The sequence below is a fragment of the Ochotona princeps genome, chromosome 8 (assembly GCF_030435755.1).
Source record: "Ochotona princeps isolate mOchPri1 chromosome 8, mOchPri1.hap1, whole genome shotgun sequence".
In the NCBI taxonomy this organism is placed as follows: domain Eukaryota; kingdom Metazoa; phylum Chordata; class Mammalia; order Lagomorpha; family Ochotonidae; genus Ochotona; species Ochotona princeps.
Genome location: NC_080839.1, coordinates 24,800,711 through 24,818,252, shown reverse-complemented (window position 1 = coordinate 24,818,252; position 17,542 = coordinate 24,800,711). Strand labels below are relative to the sequence as shown.

At 48.9% G+C, this 17,542-nt stretch overlaps 1 protein-coding gene across 2 annotated transcripts in view; it reads left to right on the top strand.

Moving 5' to 3' along the window:
• Nucleotides 1–17,542, top strand: part of HK2 (hexokinase 2) — a 138,844-nt gene that overhangs the window by 79,331 nt on the left and 41,971 nt on the right. The window contains exon 1 of one of the 2 annotated variants that reach the window (XM_004590705.3): nt 8,047–8,746. The exons of the other annotated variant lie outside the window; for it this stretch is intronic. Within the exon in view, the coding sequence (XP_004590762.1) occupies nt 8,684–8,746 (63 nt within the window). The 5' untranslated portion in view covers nt 8,047–8,683. Of the gene's footprint in view, nt 1–8,046; nt 8,747–17,542 lie in introns of those variants that run through there. 2 annotated transcript variants of the gene reach the window in all.

Sequence of the window (17,542 nt, the reverse complement as noted above, 5' to 3'; positions counted from 1 at the left end):
TTTCTTCCTTTCTTTCTTTCTTTCTTTTTTAAGCTTCATGATAAGGAGATTCAGGATGGGTTACCTTCCATTGTTTATGGCTAAAACCTGGACACTCTGCTATTCATCTTGCTGTTAGTTTGAAGATGAAACTAATTCAAGGAGTGAGGCAGAGCCAAGAGCTCAGAGAAGTAGGGCTAGAGCCCTGACGCACCTGGCCTGGACCCCAGTCCACTGCTACACAGCTTTTTATTTGCTACAACAAATATCCTTATTGTTGGAGGCAGGGTGTTCTGTTACTTGCATCTGAAACCATTCTAGCTGAAGTCACTAGTTGATTGGGGCACAGAGGGAGGCACCCTCAGTCTGCTGGAGCTGCCCCCAACAAGGGCCTCATTCCTTCCCGCTGGGCCAGGCATCTCTTCCAATGAAAAACAACACATTTCCCATCACTGAGGGGTCAGGGGCTTGGGATGGGCTTACTTGGATTTTAGGCAAGTTCCTAACAGGAAGACTGAACTCCTGCTGCCTCTTCTAGAGAGGAGGAATAGAGCAGCCACAAGGGTAAGGAGCAGATGCTGCTGGGCCAGAGGAAATAAAGAGATCAGAGAACCACAAAGGGATCAGCCTGGTGCTTAGGGATGGAGGAGACAGATTTAGATGGTAAGACTGACACAGATTCAGCTGATCTCCTAAGTACCCAGAGCCATGATTTTTTTTTTTTTTTATTACAAAGTCAGATATACAGAGAAGAGGAGAGACAGAGAGGAAGATCTTCCGTCCGATGATTCACTCCCCAAGTGAACGCAACGGCCGGTTCTGTGCCGATCCGAAGCCAGGAGCCAGGAACTTCTTTCCGGGTCTCCCACGCGGGTGCAGGGTCCCAAAGCATTGGGCCGTCCTCGACTGCTTTCCCAGGCCACAAGCAGGGAGCTGGATGGGAAGTGGGGCTGCCGGTGTGAGAGGAGTTAGACTGGGTAGTAGGCAGTTAGGGTCCCCAAGTCATTTTTCTTCCCAAATATAAAGGGAATTTCCCCACCATGTCTTGGATTCACCAGAGCACATCTCTCCCAGACAAGTGCATATCTTATCAGGAATGCTTCCCCAGGAGGCAAGGGTGACATCTATTCCCCTCCTGAAGCTTCCACCCAATTCTGTCTCCAGCCATTGCCAAGGGGGAGGGCTTCAGACTGGCCTCTTAATCATTAGAAAGGGACCAAGGAAGTTGACCAGTGACACCTTTCTGGCCTTTTGTCCCAAGGCCAGGTACCATGGAAACCAGGAATTTTCTTTGTTTATGGAGAAACATCTTTGAGGGGAATCTTTAAAAGATGCTCTCCCCACCATTAATACGGGTTTTTTTCTCTCTAGCTTTTCCTCCTGCCCCTATGGCAGGGGACTAGGGTCTTTTAGCTTTTCCTCCTGCCACTATGGCAGGGGTAAGGGTCTTTTTCTATCTCAGAACCCTCTCCCGTCACTAGGGCGGGAGCCTCCTTTCTTAGCTTTTCTAATAAATCTTACTTTAAAACTAAACTGTGTCTGCATGAAAATTCTTCTTTCCTGCGAGACAAGAATTTGAGGTTGCTGCAGTATTCGGGGTTCAAAAACCCTACAACACCGGGATTAGAACTGGTGCCCATATGGGATCCCGGGACATTCAAGGTGAGGACTTTAGCCGCTAGGCCACGCCGCCAGGCCCCCAGAGCCATGATTTTTACCTCTGATTGCCCATTGGAATCACCTGGGGAGCTTTAAAAAACCCTAAGATTCTGAAACTTGTGATTGTTTGAGAGGCAGGCAGAGAGAAGGAGTGCACCCATTGACTGGTTCACTCCTCAAATGCCTACAATGGCTGAGAATGAGTTTGGTCAAGCCTGGACCATGAGTGGGACCCAGATAACTGAGCTATCACTGCTGCCTCCCAGGAAGCTGGAGTCGGGTACCAGAGCCTGGAACTGGGACATCTGGGATGGGATATCAGTGTGTGTGTGTGTGTAGATAATACTTGCTCCTGGCACAAGATTACACTACCAAGGCTGTTGTGGTGCACTGAGCTAAGAGACTGCCTACAACACTGACATCCTATATTGGAATGTTGATCGAGTCCCAACTGCTCTGCTTCCAATCCTGCTCCTTGCTAATGTGCTTGGGAAGGCAGTGCTTTGACTCGTGTCACCCGTGTGGGAGATCCTGATAGAGCTCCAGGCTTCAGCCTGGACCAGTCGTGGGCCACTGTCGCCACTGGAGGAGTGAACCAGAATATGGAAGATACCTCTTTCTCACTCTCCTTCTCTCCCGTCCCCCTTCCTTATCTTCTCCCATCACTCTTCTTTTGATAGGTAAATAAATGCTACACAATGGAGTCTGTTTCCATACTTATCTCCCAGTCACTTATTTCCTCTAATTATAGGATAGTTTATAACTATGCAAAGGTATACATTTATTTAATTTAAAATTCCTGTTTATATACCAAGGTAACTTTCCATGAATATTCTGTAGCCTGATGTTTTTTCTCTTTTATTTTATCTTGCTGAGAGTTTCATATTAATACTTTGAGATCTTTTTTGTGTTTTTTACATGTGGTGACCGAATAGTTGGTGGATGTGGATGTGCCATAAACCACTCAGCTAGTCCCCCAATGATGGGAGTTGGGTTAGTCCCAGTTTACACAGACAGTGCCCAGCACATGTGGGAATACCTGTATTAAAAATAGAGTCGGGCCTGGCGGCGTGGCCTAGCGGCTAAAGTCCTCGCCTTGAAAGCCCCAGGATCCCATATGGGCGCCGGTTCTAATCCCTGCAGCTCTACTTCCCATCCAGCTCCCTGCTTGTGGCCTGGGAAAGCAGTTGAGGACGGCCCAATGCATTGGGACACTGCACCCGCGAGGGAGACCCAGAAGAGGTTCCAGGTTCCCGGCTTCGGATCGGCGTGCACCGGCCCGTTGCGGCTCACTTGGGGAGTGAATCATCAGACGGAAGATCTTCCTCTCTGTCTCTCCTCCTCTGTGTATATCTGGCTGTAATAAAAATGAATAAATCTTTAAAAAAAAAAATAGAGTCAGGGGATCAAAGGGAAGTTATATTTGCAATTGATTGGAGAGTGTCTCCTGGAGGCATGTCTGTCCAACAGTTGCTCTTCCATTATGGCAATGAACAGAAAGCCAGATGAGAAGGGATTATGAACAAAGACTGGAAGGATCAGGGCCCAGCATGGTGGCGTAGTGGCTAAGTCCTTGCCTTGAACGCACCAGGATCCCATATGGGCATTGGTTCTAATCCCAGGAGCCCCGCTTCCCATCCAGCTCCCTGCTTGTGGCCTGGGAAAGCAGTCAAGGATGGCCCAAAGCTTTGGGACCCTGTAGCCACATGGGAAATCTGGAAGCAGCTCCTGGCTCCTGGCTTCAGATTGGTGCAGCTTCAACTTTTGTGGTCACTTGGGGAGTGAACCATCAGACAGAAGATCTTCCTCTCTGTCTTTGCACCTCTCTCTCTCTCTCAAAAAAAAAAAAAAAAAAAAAAAAAAACACTGGGAAGAGTGGAGTGAATGGAAGGAAGTTCCTCCAAACTTCAGCTGCACCAGGTGCTCAGAAGTCCAGAATAGGTGGAGTCTGAGCAGTGCCACACCTGCTTCCTGTCCTTAGGGAAATCTGTTCACCTGGAAGAGTGCTTCCTACTCACAATGTGTTCTCACTATTAGATTTTTGCCAAATGATGGGCAAAAGAATGATGTAATACTCTATTTTCAATATTCTGGATAATGTTATTCAAATTTTCATGTATTATATAGCCATTTATTTATTTCCTGTGTTCTGTGTCCTTTATGTAATAGTTAGATTTCTTTTCCCTAATAATTGGGAGTTCCTTGTAGAGTATTTTTGTGTTGACTGTCTTTTGATTTTGTCTCACAGAGATTGTTTTATTGCTCTTTTCTCATGATATTTCGGTTTTCAGTCTTTCTTGTAAGTGGCTTCACATCTCTAATGTTTAAGAAGCAAATAAATTGCAGAAACTGAGTAGTGGAGATCTTGTTTAATTTTTCATATGGATGTAGAATCACCCTATGTAGTTCTTAAAAATTCCTATTTTGAGGTGGATTATATTTAACGTTTACAGATCATCCTAAGAGGAAGTGAAATATTTGAAGTACTGTTAGGCTTTCCTATTTGTTCTGAGTTCTTTGTACAGATTAAATTCCTAAGAATTTTGTCTTTTGTTCACTGTTACAATGTTGCAAAAAATGCCATTAAGTGTTCTGTTGATCGCTTATTTGGCCCAGGATGAGTAGAAGCTCTCCAGGGGATTCTAATACATTAGAGTACAATGGTCAGGAGTGGAGGGGTAATCTGGAATCTGCTGGTTGTAATCAGGAACGAGTATGTTGTCATTGATATTATTTAAAATTGTCAGCGTTGGTGATAATAATACTGGTAAACCACACTGGCTAAAGGTTTTTATTACTGTTTATAAGTTCTCTGGAGCAAGGCACTGCTCATTGACAAGACCCAGGGCCAAGTACCCCTACCTCTTGGGGCATCTTGTTCCAAAGAGCAGTCAAGGTTGAGAAACCATTGTCCTGGTGTCTTCCACTGCTCCCTGTCCTTCACATGCAGTCACTTGTCACGTGTTGCCAGGCTGCCTCTTACATTTCTCTCACTTGTTTTGCCTGTTCCCTTCTTCTATGAGTCTAGTAAAGGCCTACAACATCTTTTCTCAGGACTCGGGTCTCACTTCCCATGGGTCTGTCTGCTCCAATCTTCCAGAGCCATAGCTGTGTCTTTAAGCACTGATAAGATTCTGTTGTCTTTCTTCCTTTTGGCTAAGCCCTGCACATCTGCCCAGCTTCCCTTTTGCCATTTCTTACTGAAATAGTCTTTCCCGATCAGGACACTGAATTTCCATTTGGCACAAACCAGTCTTTTCCCTGAGACTCTGGCACCTGATTAAAAAAAAAAAAAAAAAAAATCACTGAACTCCTTTTGCACAGAGGACTTGAGATTACAGGTAATAATTTCAGGAAACTGGTATTCAGGATCTACTAGGCACCATACTGTGAAGTAAAAGCTTTGTATATTCCATCTCATGAATTCTGCTTTGCAGGTGAGGAAACTTGGAAACTTGGAAAAAATACACAATATTCCCAGGCCAGCCTCAGCATTTCCTAGGTATATCTCTCTGGTGCTATGAAAGGGCTGAGAGTGGGGATAAGATACATTGCCAGCACATTTGGAATGGCCTTGGGGGGATGGAAATATTTCATAGTGGTCTTTTCCTTACCTGATGTGGACCCACACTGGGCTGCAGCCTGTGTGTGGATGGTGAAGCATCCAGCTCCATGTCAATCCTTGAATAGTTTTCTGGTGTTTGCCTACTGATGACTGTCACACATATTAAACTGTTACTAATTATACATGTCTTAATCTTCAACCTTTTATGTATTTTTTAAAAAAATAAGCCAGTTAGTTTCAAGGTATTTTGAATTTTGCAATGCAGCACATTCAGACACTGTTGGTTATAATGGATGTTTGTCAAACTTTGGGACTTCCCAACCCTCTTGAACAACTTTGAAGTTTTGGGTCTTCTCCATCTTACGATTCCTAATTCTCTACATTCTGTTTCTCAGGTTCCCATGCAGTTAGGACATGGACATTTATCCAAACTCTTGGCAATCAGCTTCAAACTTTCAATTTACAAATAAGTTCCAAAAGGAGGAGATGCTGTGCAGAATTCTTTCTGTAGAGGGTAAGAGGAACAGATAATCAGCTGCCAGAGGTAATCATCCTGCCCCAGCTGTAGGCAGCTGCCTAGGTTGTCTTGTACCTAGGCAAGAGTTAAACTACTGGTAGAAAAGCAGTCAGTAGCTGGTGGGAATTCTGGACCTGGTTAATGTCAACTCTGTGTTAACTACCCGGTTAATGTCAACTCTGTGTTAACTGTACCAGTGTGCCAGCATAGTTGACACAAGCCTTGGCCTTGTGTGGCTAACCTTCCTGTGGCCTTTTGTGTATACACTGGGACCTGTAACAATACCCATTTCCGCCACCTGCCAGGCTTCCTAGGAGTACAGAAGAGGTTACACACACTCAGAGCCTCTCATGATTATTAGCCGATGCACATGAAGTAGAACAACAGGGAAGTAAACAAGAGACATAAAATTACTATCTGGTGAGAGGATCATAGTTGATCTGACCCCACTAGCTTTGGTCCCATCTGCCTAGGGATATTGGATTTTTGCAGTACTGGCTTAATGGCTTTCTAAGTGTTCTTGGGCAGTGGCATCCCCCTTTTTATCCTCTAACCTCAGCCAAGTCTACCTGAGACGTAACATCTAAATATAGTCCAACTCCCTGGCCCACCTTCATCGTGGCTCAAGCCCTAATCTTGATATTTCTGCTTCTTCCTGACTCTTCTCTGATCTTCTTTTTCCTTAGTTCATATGGAAGTCTGTCACTGCCCTAAAAAACAAACCTGGAGGTGAGCCTTGTGGCACTGCAAGTTAAGCCACCACTTGGGATGCCTGCATCTCACATTGGGGTGCTTGATGGAGTCTTGGCTACACCATGCTTTTGGTCCAGCTAATGTACCTGGGAAGGCAGTGGGTGAAAAATAACTAAGGTGCTTGGATCCTTACCACCCAAGTGAGAGACCTTGGTGGAGTTTCTGACTCCCAACTTGAGCCTGATCCAGATCTGGCTGTTGTGGCCATATGGCAAGTAAACCAGCTGATGGAACCAGGCACCCTGATAAGTGATGCAGAGGTCCCAGGTGCTGTTGAGACATAAACTGCTAGGCCAAATGCCTGTCATGGGTTATGTTTTAAACAAGTCCCTTGGGCTCATGAAAGAAAAAAGAGATTATAGGGCTGAGGTCTAGGTGGATAAGAATGGAAGCAGGGGCCCAAGGCAGCATGATATTGGTTCTTAGATGCTGGTGGCTGGGATGGAAGTATCCAAGGACACAGAAAGAAGTGATCAGATGCATGCTGTATTGCCAGTTAATGCCCCTGCTTGCTGAGGCACTGACTGGCTTGAAGGGTGGTGTCATAAAAATCTAATACGACTTAGGGTGGATGATGTTGTCATGGGCTGGGATAACCAGGAAAGAAAGCTTTGGGGAGAAAGTTGAATGGAATTAGGACATGTTCCATGTCAGGTACTAGAGATGATGACATGGTGGCTGGAGTAGTCTGGAGCTCTGGGAGAGCCCTTGTAGATTTACTTTTATGAGTCATCAGTGTGTAGATGATATAACAGTCATGGGGCTTGGGAGGGATGGCGCAGGGAGGCAGTGTAACTAGATCAGGCAGTTCAGGGATACTCCGGTGTTTAAAAACAGGAGCCAAGGAGTCTGAGGAGCAGGGTTAGCCAGGAACCAGCACAGCTGATCGTGTTAGGCTTTGAGCATGGAAGGTATATCCAGATGGAGGTGATCAACTGTTCCCAGCATCAATGAGAGGTGTAAACAGCCAGTGGGCATTTATTCCTTGTGTGACAGTAGTAAGTCAGTGCACACTTAAGACCATCAGAAAGAATGATATATCTTCTGTAGGACAGGCAGCCCATCAGTCCTCCAATGCCAGCTTCCTCCTCCTCTCCCCACCCCCACTCCCTCCCCACAACCAGGGTTTATTATTCACCGCACCACCAACCTCACATCTGCTGAAATCGATGTTTCATTCATGCTGGTTTCCATCTCTTTACATTCCTATATCTATATCCACACGGGGTCTCCAAAGGCTCAAAAGGTAGGTGGACTTTGGTAACGCCTGAGCAGCAGTTACAACTTCTCATTTGGCATTAGCAATGGTGAACAGGTTGAGCTACAATAGGCAAGAACTTGGATGCTTCAGACGTGTGACCGGGTTGTAGGAGGCCCTCACATGATCCTAGGAATCCAGACGATGTCCCTCTCTCCGGAGACACAGGGTGTGTGCTTGTCCAGAGGCCTGTCTTTCCAGTCGCCTCACATCTCGGGTCCCCAATCACGCGCCCCCCACCCAGAGGCGCGCCTGACGCAGCGGTGGCTCATGCGCCTTTCCGTCCAAGCCTTCTGCCACGGAACACACGTCCCATCTTTGCAGCCTAGCCCCGCCCCGCCCCGCGCTCCGGGCGCACCTCCCCAGCCCGCCAGCTCGGGTGTCTGAGCGGCCGCGCCCGCTGGCCGTGCGCTCTGATTGGCTGTGCCGAGGCGGCGGGCGGCCCACGGGCGCACACACCCTCTCTGTACAGCCAATGGACGTGCGCGCGTCACTGACCGGGCGGCCCGCGAGCGGCAGCCCCTTCAATAAGCCACATTGTTGCACGAAACTCCAGAGCAAGAGTCCCGGGCTGCCGCCGGCATCGCCGTGTCACGCAGCTAGGAAGATCTACCGACGGGAGCATCGCGTACATTTGTCCAAGAGGTCCGATCACCCCAGTGGAGCTGGGCTGCGGTTCTTTCCAAGTTGAGTTTAGTGCCCCTGTGGCTTAAGTTAGCGCTTTGACGTAGGGCAGCCAGACACGTTGCCTGGAGTGATACTTAGCCGCTTTTACCAGTTGTGACTCCAAAGAATCCCTGTTCCTAGAGCCCCGAGTTCCCACCTAGCCAGGCGCGCTTTCGCCGTTAACCTTCTTCGTGAACTCCCTGCTCCCCGTCGGGCCGCCGAGCCTAGGCACAAAGCGCTCGCGCCTCGGTTTCCCCAAGTCGGCACCGTTTGGCCGCGCAGCAGGATGATTGCCTCGCATCTGCTCGCCTACTTCTTCACGGAGCTCAACCATGACCAAGTACAGAAGGTAAGTCAGTGGAGCGGGGGCGGCCGGCTAGCTTCTGACAGAGTTGCGCGGTCTCGGAGACCTCCTTCTTGACCCTGCCGGGACCCGCTCACTCACTTCCCGACCGACTTAGCTGGAAAAGTCTGAGCAGTAGGTAAAACTCCCAGGCTGGAGGAACCAGGTTCGGCAGGCTAGTGCGCGCGAGCCAGGAGCCGGGGGCTCGCGCGCCGCCCGACTGGATTCCTCGCTGCCATCCTGTGCGCATTCCCGTGGCCGCCCCTACCCCCTTTCTTGTTTCTGGAGCGGCGAGTCACCCGGCACGTAGTCAGGGACTGCGGCGCCCACGTGGTAAGGACCCCCCTTCTCGCAGGCGAGTTCCGGCGAGAGCACGTGGGGGAAGCATCGTGGCTGGGGGAGGAGGCTCCGTGGCCGCGTGGAGCTAGCGCCGGCATCCAGACAGAATGCCAGCGGGAGGCGCGCCGCGGCCCCCGCCCCAAGCAGTGCCGCGGCCCCGTGGAGGTGGACTTCGGGGAACCGAGCCGGGGAGGCGCTGAAAAGCGAGAGGAGGAACTCCGCCCTCTGCGCCCCCTCCCCGGAACTGAGGCGCCCGGAACTGAGGCTCGGCCAGGGGCTCGCGTCGCCCGCCCCCAACTCGGCTTCGTGTCCCCGGGGCCCGCCTCCGCGTGGGGGCGGGATTTGGATGTTACTTTCTGCGGTTCCTTTTAAAAGTTACTCAGAAGAGTACCACCCCTCGCCCTTTCCCGGACTCCCGAAGACTCTTGTCTTCCCAAAAGAGGGATTTCTGCCGCTCTGGGCCACGGCCGGTTGGCGCTGCCAGAGGCTCGGGGAGCCGGGGCCTCCACGCGCCGCGCTATTTACATAAGAAAGAGCCCAGGGGCCCTGCCGGGAGCCTTTCACCCCGCGTCCCGGATGCAGTGGGGGCGAGCTCGGTGCCCCGGGGCGCGCTCCCTCCCGGGGGAATGAGGCTCTACAGTGCCTGGGATTAAGGGATTGTCCCCTGGTTGGACGTTTGACTGAGATTGGAGGGAGAGGATGGGCTAGCTGGTGGAACGGCGAGTGTTGTGGAGTTGTGAGGCAGTGGAGCGAGCATTGCTCAATGACACACTTGCAATCTCAGTATCAGAAATCAGTAATATCTTCGTTCTGCTGGTCTCCCCATTCTGATGCAACTGGAACCTTGGCCAGACGAAGAGCCTAGGGTGATTGGGTTGGTTGAGTTTTATCCCGTCTGGAAACGGCTGTTACTCTCGGAACCCATTCCCTGGATGTGGCTGCGCCTTTACTACTCAGCGTGCCTGGAAACGTGGCTGTGAGCTGGCCGGATGCTGACAGTTTTTCTGGCTCCCCCCGCCCCCGCCTCCACAGGAACGAATCAACTCTTGCGGGGAGACTGTCATCTCTAGGTCAAGTCCTCATGCTCAAAGTGGTGGAGGATCACTCATTCCCCCCCACCCCCCAGGAGGAGCGGGGTTGTGCGGATCTGGCTCCAGGACGTTTGGGTTCTTTAATAAACTTTCGTAAGCCAGAGGAAGATGCTGGAATTATGGAGTTAGATCATTTCACAGGTGTCCGTGAATGAGCCCAGGTATCTGGGAGTGGGTCCCTATCCTTGACTTGAGATTTATTAACAGCAAGAGTATCTATTTTTTAAGACGCAGGTGGTGGCAACCTCTTCCACTTCGTGGAGTTATAATGATTAAGCACAATGTTGGCTTTTGATGGCACAGCTTGCAGTTAGAAGTGTCCCACCGGAGGAGGCAGTTCCTCTAAGTTACCACTAGGGGTAGAGGGGAATCAGGGCTTTAACTCCACCAGGGCTCCCATTCTGGGATTTAGTCTCCCAGCTCAGGTGCACGAAGCTGTTGGATTGTGGTTGCAGTAAGATAGGAAGTGAGAAGGCAGAGTATGTTAGAAACATCCTTTAGAGTTGCTGTTAGAAGGAGGAATGAGAGGAGGGTGAAGCTTAACTTTATCGTCTTTTGAAAAGGCCTTCATTTGATGATTCTGAAATTTCCTTGGGATGACATCATTTTTGTATTGTGTCATCTGAGTGCATGGAGTGCTTGGGGTCACGCGCACAGAACTAGTCCCATTGGGATCCATGGTATTAGGATGAGAGTCAGGGATGTTGGCTGTCTTTATTTTTGCCAATTCACACAACTCAAGAGCAAACACAGGGTGTCCTCTGAGTAGCTGAGGCTGTTCTAAGCTCTTGACATAAGTTAACTCATTAACATTTACAACAGCCCTGTGAGATAAGTGTGATTATTGTCAGCATCTGTTTTACTGGTGAGGAACTGAGGTATGGAGTGACCTGCTCAATGTCACCGGCTTTATTACAGGAGCTGTGAGCCAAAGTCACAGGCGCGGCTCCAGGCATTTGCCTGTCTCCAGGGAGTCTTAACGGGCTCCTGGCTGTGTCTGTGTCCTCCTGGGTGCTGGGCAGCACACCCTCCCAGCATGTCTGGGAATGGAACTGTTTTTCCTGGTGGCCTTGTCAGTGGCACCAGCACCCTTGGCTATTCCAGCTAGGAGCTCCTGGTTCATTTTCACCGACTCTCTGATCACTGGAGGGTTACTCCCAAGTGCCTCTCTTGTTTTTTAAGGCGGAAGTGGCTCATTTCAGAAGTCACCTACATCCGCGTTGGCTTCCAAATGCTGCTTGACCCTACTCTGCATCTCAACCTCATTGTCCTCACATCATTTCATTCCCCCAAAACTTGAATTGCCATTCCTCTACTCAGTGTTTACTTCCATTGGGACCTTTAGCTCAGGCCCTTTTTGCGGCCCCAAATGTTTTGCCTACCTTTTCTGCATTTGACCTTTTCCAGCTAAATGCTGCCTGCCCTCCCAAATGTCTCTGCCTCCTTCCCTGCTCCCTCCTCTGGGCCCACCTTACTGCACTTGAACCTCCCATGGCATTTGTTTTCATCTTGCATATGCAAGAGTTGATGGTTTGTATTCTGGGTTCCTTCCTCAGGGCAGGGAGAATCCTGGCTGGGCACTTCAGCCACTGCGGTTTCTGCCCACTGGTGATGTGCTCAGTGAGTGCAGGGATGCAAGATAAAGAAGCAGAGGAAGGGTGGCTGGGTGGACCCTGGGAGAGAAACTCAGTTCTCCAGGCTGTTTCTTCATCGGAAGTGTGGCTTGTGTTGATGCTAAAGCAGGTGAAAGTGGTGGAATGGGGGAGAGGAGTTCCTGATCCCCTGTAGTAATCAAGATTTTCAGTCCTCTGTGGGTGGAGGTTTAAAAAGATTTATTTATTTTTATTACAAAGTCATGTATACAGAGAGGAGGAGAGACAGAGAGGAAGATCTTCCATCTGATGATTCACTCCCCAAGTAACCCCAACTGCCGGTGCTGTGTCATCCTGAAGCCAGGAAACAGGAACTTCTTCCCGGTCTCCCACGCGGGTGCAGGGTCCCAATGCCTTGGGCCGTCCTTCACTGCTTTCCCAGGCAGGGAGCTGAATGGGAAGTGGAGCTGTCGGGAGTAGAGCCGGTGCCCATATGGGATCCTGGCGTGTTCAAGGCGAGGACTTTAGCTGCTAGGCCACGCCGTCGGGCCCTTGTCTCTTAAATATTAGAATCATGGTTAACCATGTATATACCAGTGTATACCCTTTTCTTTAGCCAGTGACCAAATCTGTAAGAGGGCAAGAAAGAATGGGAGCTCCCAACTTTTGGTTCACTCTTCAGATACTGTAACAGCAGGCATAAATTCAATCCAGGCCTTTAGCAGCCTTCACTGTTCTCTGACACTGTCTACCCTGGGGAGAAGCCAGAGTAAGAACTAGAGTCAGAACTGGAGTCAGGAATCCAATCCAGGGAACCCAGTGTGAGACATGTGTGTCTCTCCCTTGCCTGTCACCTCCCCACTTTAATAAGATTTATTTATTGGAAAGGCAGAGTTATATATAGAGAGGGAAAGAGAGAGAGGGCTGGGCCAGGCCAAAGACACAAGCCTGGACCTTCATCCAGGTCTCCCATAAGGGTGCTTGCGCCATCCTCCGTTGCTTTCTGAGGCATATTATCAGGGAGCTGGATAGGAGGTGGAACAGCTGGGACTTACTTGAACCTTAACTCATAGGATGACAACATTGCTAGCAGCAACTTTTTCTGCTGAGCTATAACACCAGGCCCTGGACATATATGTCTTAAATGATGTCTTAAGCAGCAGACTAAATACTTGCCTCTCCCAATTGGTAGACATATAGAGACTGGTGATATTACCACTCCGGTGCTGGGATATACATAGCTTACGTAAAGCTCCTGGCTGTAACAACAGGATGGCTTTCATTCCATTTGAGTGGGGAATACCTTGGAACTGAAAAGCTTCTTCAGAGCTTCAAGAATCAAAATAGACAAGACTTGTTTTTTGAGACCCTAGTGTGAATGCAAGGCATTCTGGGGGCATTTCAGTTGTCTGGGGAAATAAGGTTCCAATAGAAGATCATTTTTGGCCACCAAGCCAAAGAGGGCCTGTTAGTGTGAGTGGATGGGGTGTTAGAGACCTCCAGGGGACGCTGAAGCATTTTGAACACCTATGTGCCATTAATCTCCAGATAAGGGGCTAAATGATGAGAGTAAACTACTGATGAAACTTTAATAGGTTATTTTTGAGCAGGTTAATTAGATCGATTTTGATGGGTTAATTGGCATTGGTAGATATGATTTATCTCATTTGGCCCACATCTTTGTATCAACCTTGTCCCTTTACCTATCCTCAGACAACTGATGGTGGTAAGACTGTTCCCTCGCTTTTACTAACTAGGCTTTTGTTTATACTATTTGTTAGAAGCACTTTTATCTATATCCTTGAATGAATTAAAATTCCCTCTGAGGTCATATAGCCAAAGCCAACGTCACTTTTCAAAGCTGAATTTTTCAGCACCCTATAGAGTTTGGTGGCAGCCAGGGGCCCCTTTCAAAGGCAAATCAGAGCAGCAAAACCACAAAGTCAAAATGTGGCAGCTGGAGTCAGATCTGATGTGCTAAGGAACTCAGGAACCCCAGAAAACTGGCTTCTTTTGTTTGGATACTTCCAGTGGACGAGCAGCTCTTGATAAGAGGTTCCTCATTATCACAGTTGAGTTTCGAATCAGCAAGTTCAGTTTGTTTTTCAACTTTGTATGTTGTCTCTTTCAGAGTAGTGGGGGTGGGGTATCCAATCCAATCCCAGGTTTACTGAATGGGACCCAGCACAGCAGTGGCCTTGCTGCTGGTTTCTCAGTCTTGATACTGTTGACACTCTGGGTCAAATTTTATTTCTTGGAATTGTCTATCCCAGCCTATGATAAAGAACAAGAATTTGTTCCTGCTCCAAACACTGGGCAAAGCCCATTTGTGTGTGTGTGTGTCACTGTTTAGAGAACCATTTTTAAGTTGGATTTTGGCAGTCTGGTGACATTGTTGGTTATCACAGATTAGTGACAGATGGGTGAGTATGTGTTACTGATATGTGGTTAAGTAAAGACTAAGGAAGATGCTGAATATCCCCACATTGTGGTGGATAGCTCTCCTGTCTCCTCTGGTCCTAAACAGCTATAGTGTCAGGATTTAGAAGAACGTAGATCATCCCCACCACTCCTTCCTTCAGTTTTCAAGGGCATCGATCATGGTCATACAGCCACATCCTGGGACAGTCATATGGGGAAACAGGTGAATTTAATGATAGATCTCCAGTCCACAGCAGCCAGCAAATACCCACAGTCCCTCACTGAAGGCTGGTTTTCAGTTACTGTCTCTCAACCAAACAAAAAAAAAAAAAAAAAAAGAGAAGAAGAAGAAGAAGAAGAAGAAGAAAAATATATAGGGACAGTGGCTGGCACCCTAGCAAGCCACCAGGAGAGAGAGCTGCTGAGTTGTCTTGGGAGAATCTCACCCTGGTTGTGCTGGGGTTTCCATGGAGGTTGAGCTTGGCTAGGCTTCCAGACAAGGCAGGCAAATGAGCTGGAGAGGAGCTGCCAGGGCTGCGGAGCGGGGGCCAGGGGCCAGTGAGCTGCATAGTCAGGCTCTCTGGGGTCGGATGTTAGCCTGCCACGCACGGAGCAGTGTGAACTTGGGCCAGTTATTAAACTTCTGGGCCTTAGTGTCTTCCTCTTGTAAAATGGAGATTGTTTGGATAACACTTTAATAGGGCAGTTGTAAGGATTAAAGAGAAGCAGAGTTAACACATGGGGAGCCCTTAGAACTGTGCCCAGCCTGCTTGTTAATACACAGAGAAAGAACGATGCCCTTGGAAGCCCACTACCCTGTCCATTTGGAGCTCAGAGAGGCCCTGCTTTGATGTGGTCGATTCCCAAGGGCTTCTTGGATCATGTGTGGGTCACATCTATTTGTGACCTCTGTCTGAGGTCAGATTATATTGAAAGGTAGAGGGGCCAAAAAAGTAGAAATTTCCTGAAGCCAGAGAAGAAGGAAGTGTCCCTACTTCCCCTTTCCTCTTCTCTAGAACCTTCTCTTTCCTGAGGCCCAGAGGGGTGGGGCATCCTTGAGCTCTTTCTCTGACTTTCCTTCTAATCTGTCTCTGGCATGTCTCGCCTGTGAGGACACTTTAGCATCCTCCTTGTGACACCCCAAGACACAGCTGTATTGAACTCCTTCTCACCAGAGAACTTAACCCCTCTCCCTCAACCACCTCCCCAGAGGGCAGCGGCTCCCCGCTGGACATTTGTGTTTTTTTATCTGACACAGAGTTTTCCAGTAACTACTGGCCCGACCCTGGCTTCCCACAGAGCCAAGAAGAGGCAGGCTTGGTTCCCCTTGACTCCTGGGATTTTGCTGAAGTGAACTGGCATTCCTTGGGCTCACTGGGTAGAGGTTCCTAGCCAGCTTGGGTCTCGGTAGGGAGTTCTTTGTTCATGCAGACTCCAGGTGCCAAATGTGTTCTTCCTGCTGATGCAGGGGTGCCCAGAGGATCCTGGGTGTGGAACCTGCACTCTTTATCCTTCCCCTTCAGCAGCTTTTGTCAGATTCAAGTCAGGGGTCTTGTCCCTGGTCCTGTATCCCCTTGAACACTGTCCTTGATTTGAGTGATTGGTTAATGGCTTTTGTTCTTGCCTCTGGCTCTCTAAGCCTGTCCTTCACATGCCATTCCTAGTCAAACTTTGTCTCGGAGTTAGCCAGGAGAGGGAGTCAGGACTCTGAGAAGCAGGCTGTGGGAGCCCTCCAGGCCCATCTACTGAGCCTCCTGCAGGGCTTCAACACCCCAGCCCTGGATGGCCAGCATCCCTCTCCTGGGAAGCCAGGAGGTGCTTCTTGTTCTAGAAAGATATTCTCAACTTCTTACTCTTGGGTTCTACAAGATTAGAGGCAGAAACAAAGCAGGCGTGCCATCTGACAACTTTAATTAGGGCTAACTGAGGGCATCAGAAGCAGCCACTTTTCCTTCTTTCCCGTTTGAGGGGCTTCCTCCTGCTGCTTCCTGCTTCCTCCCCCAAATTTCCTATTTAACACCACCACCTCCTGCCACTGTGAAGCTGTCCAGCAGTGTCCCTTCATTTCCTTCTCCCCCTTGCCTATGGGTAGTCTTGCAGATAACAAATCAGATAACAAATCAAGGTCCTTGGGAGAGGTGACCTCTGTCCACACCCTCTGCACAAGGTAATTGAGGGCAACCTCCAGAGGCGATCCTCCAGGGCAGGCTCTGTGATTCACTGTTATTCAGTTGAAGCCTGAAGGCACAGAAGAGGACAGTATCTTGTCCAGAATCCCCACCCAGAGACAGCCTGGCCCCTGAGACCATGCCTTTTAACTCCCCAGCTTGTGCTGCCTAGGACACCTGGTGATGGCCAATCATGTTTCAGTTTCATTAGGTGATAAATCAGGTGTCTGCTGGGAAAAGACCTCTGTGGTATCACATGATCCCAACCTTCCATTTCACAGTTAAGGAAACCAGTTGCTGTGTATCTAAAGGACCAGCCCCAGCTTACATAGAATAAGCCCTCAATCTGGAACCCAGCTTTCTGTTAAGTAGCATCTGCACAGCATGAACTGTTATCACTTAGGTGTGGGTTCCCCAAGAGAATGCACAGGCAGAACTTGCCTAGTGGCCTGTACCTGGGGGTCCAACTGGGCTACTTTTGAGTGTGAAAAAGGCATTGGCCATACTGATGCCACTACCACAGGTGTAAACTGTACCTTGAGTATCATATGATGGGTGTCATTTTGATGTGGGCAGGGCAGACTGGGAAAGTCTAGGACAGGATAAGGGAACAGAGGGACAGAGTCAGACATTTGATCCAGAGGTGGACAGTTATTGCAGCAGACAGGAATGGGTAATGCAGGTGCCACTATGAGGCAAGAGACCCAGATACAGACTCTGCTCCTTGGCATGGGGCTGTCTAGGAGTAGACAGAGTTTAACCTCTAGAGAACCTGGCATACTAAGCCTAGTATGGGTAGCCAGGTGGAGTGGATGGGGAGGATCCCCCTTAGTGAGGGCACAGGCCTGGAGAGGTCAGGCCCAGCACACCTGCCAGTCTGCAGTTGATAGGTGTTCTTTACCAAGTCAGTCTTTTTTTTTATGTCTGGCATTACGATAGGCCCTTAGGAATTTCATGACAACTCTCTCTTGCTCTTACTGTCTGTATATTGATATTGTTTATAACTTTCTCAGGACAAATGTTCTGTGCAATTATATTGGGGAATGTGATATAAATGATAATAAATTTGTATTTTATTGCCATGAAATAAACTGCCTCCTGTCTGCCCTGACTCCTAGGTTTCTGTGCCTCCCCACCCCAGACAAAGCTGCTTGCTGGCCAGACTAATGTCTGCTTTTAAATCCCAGTATT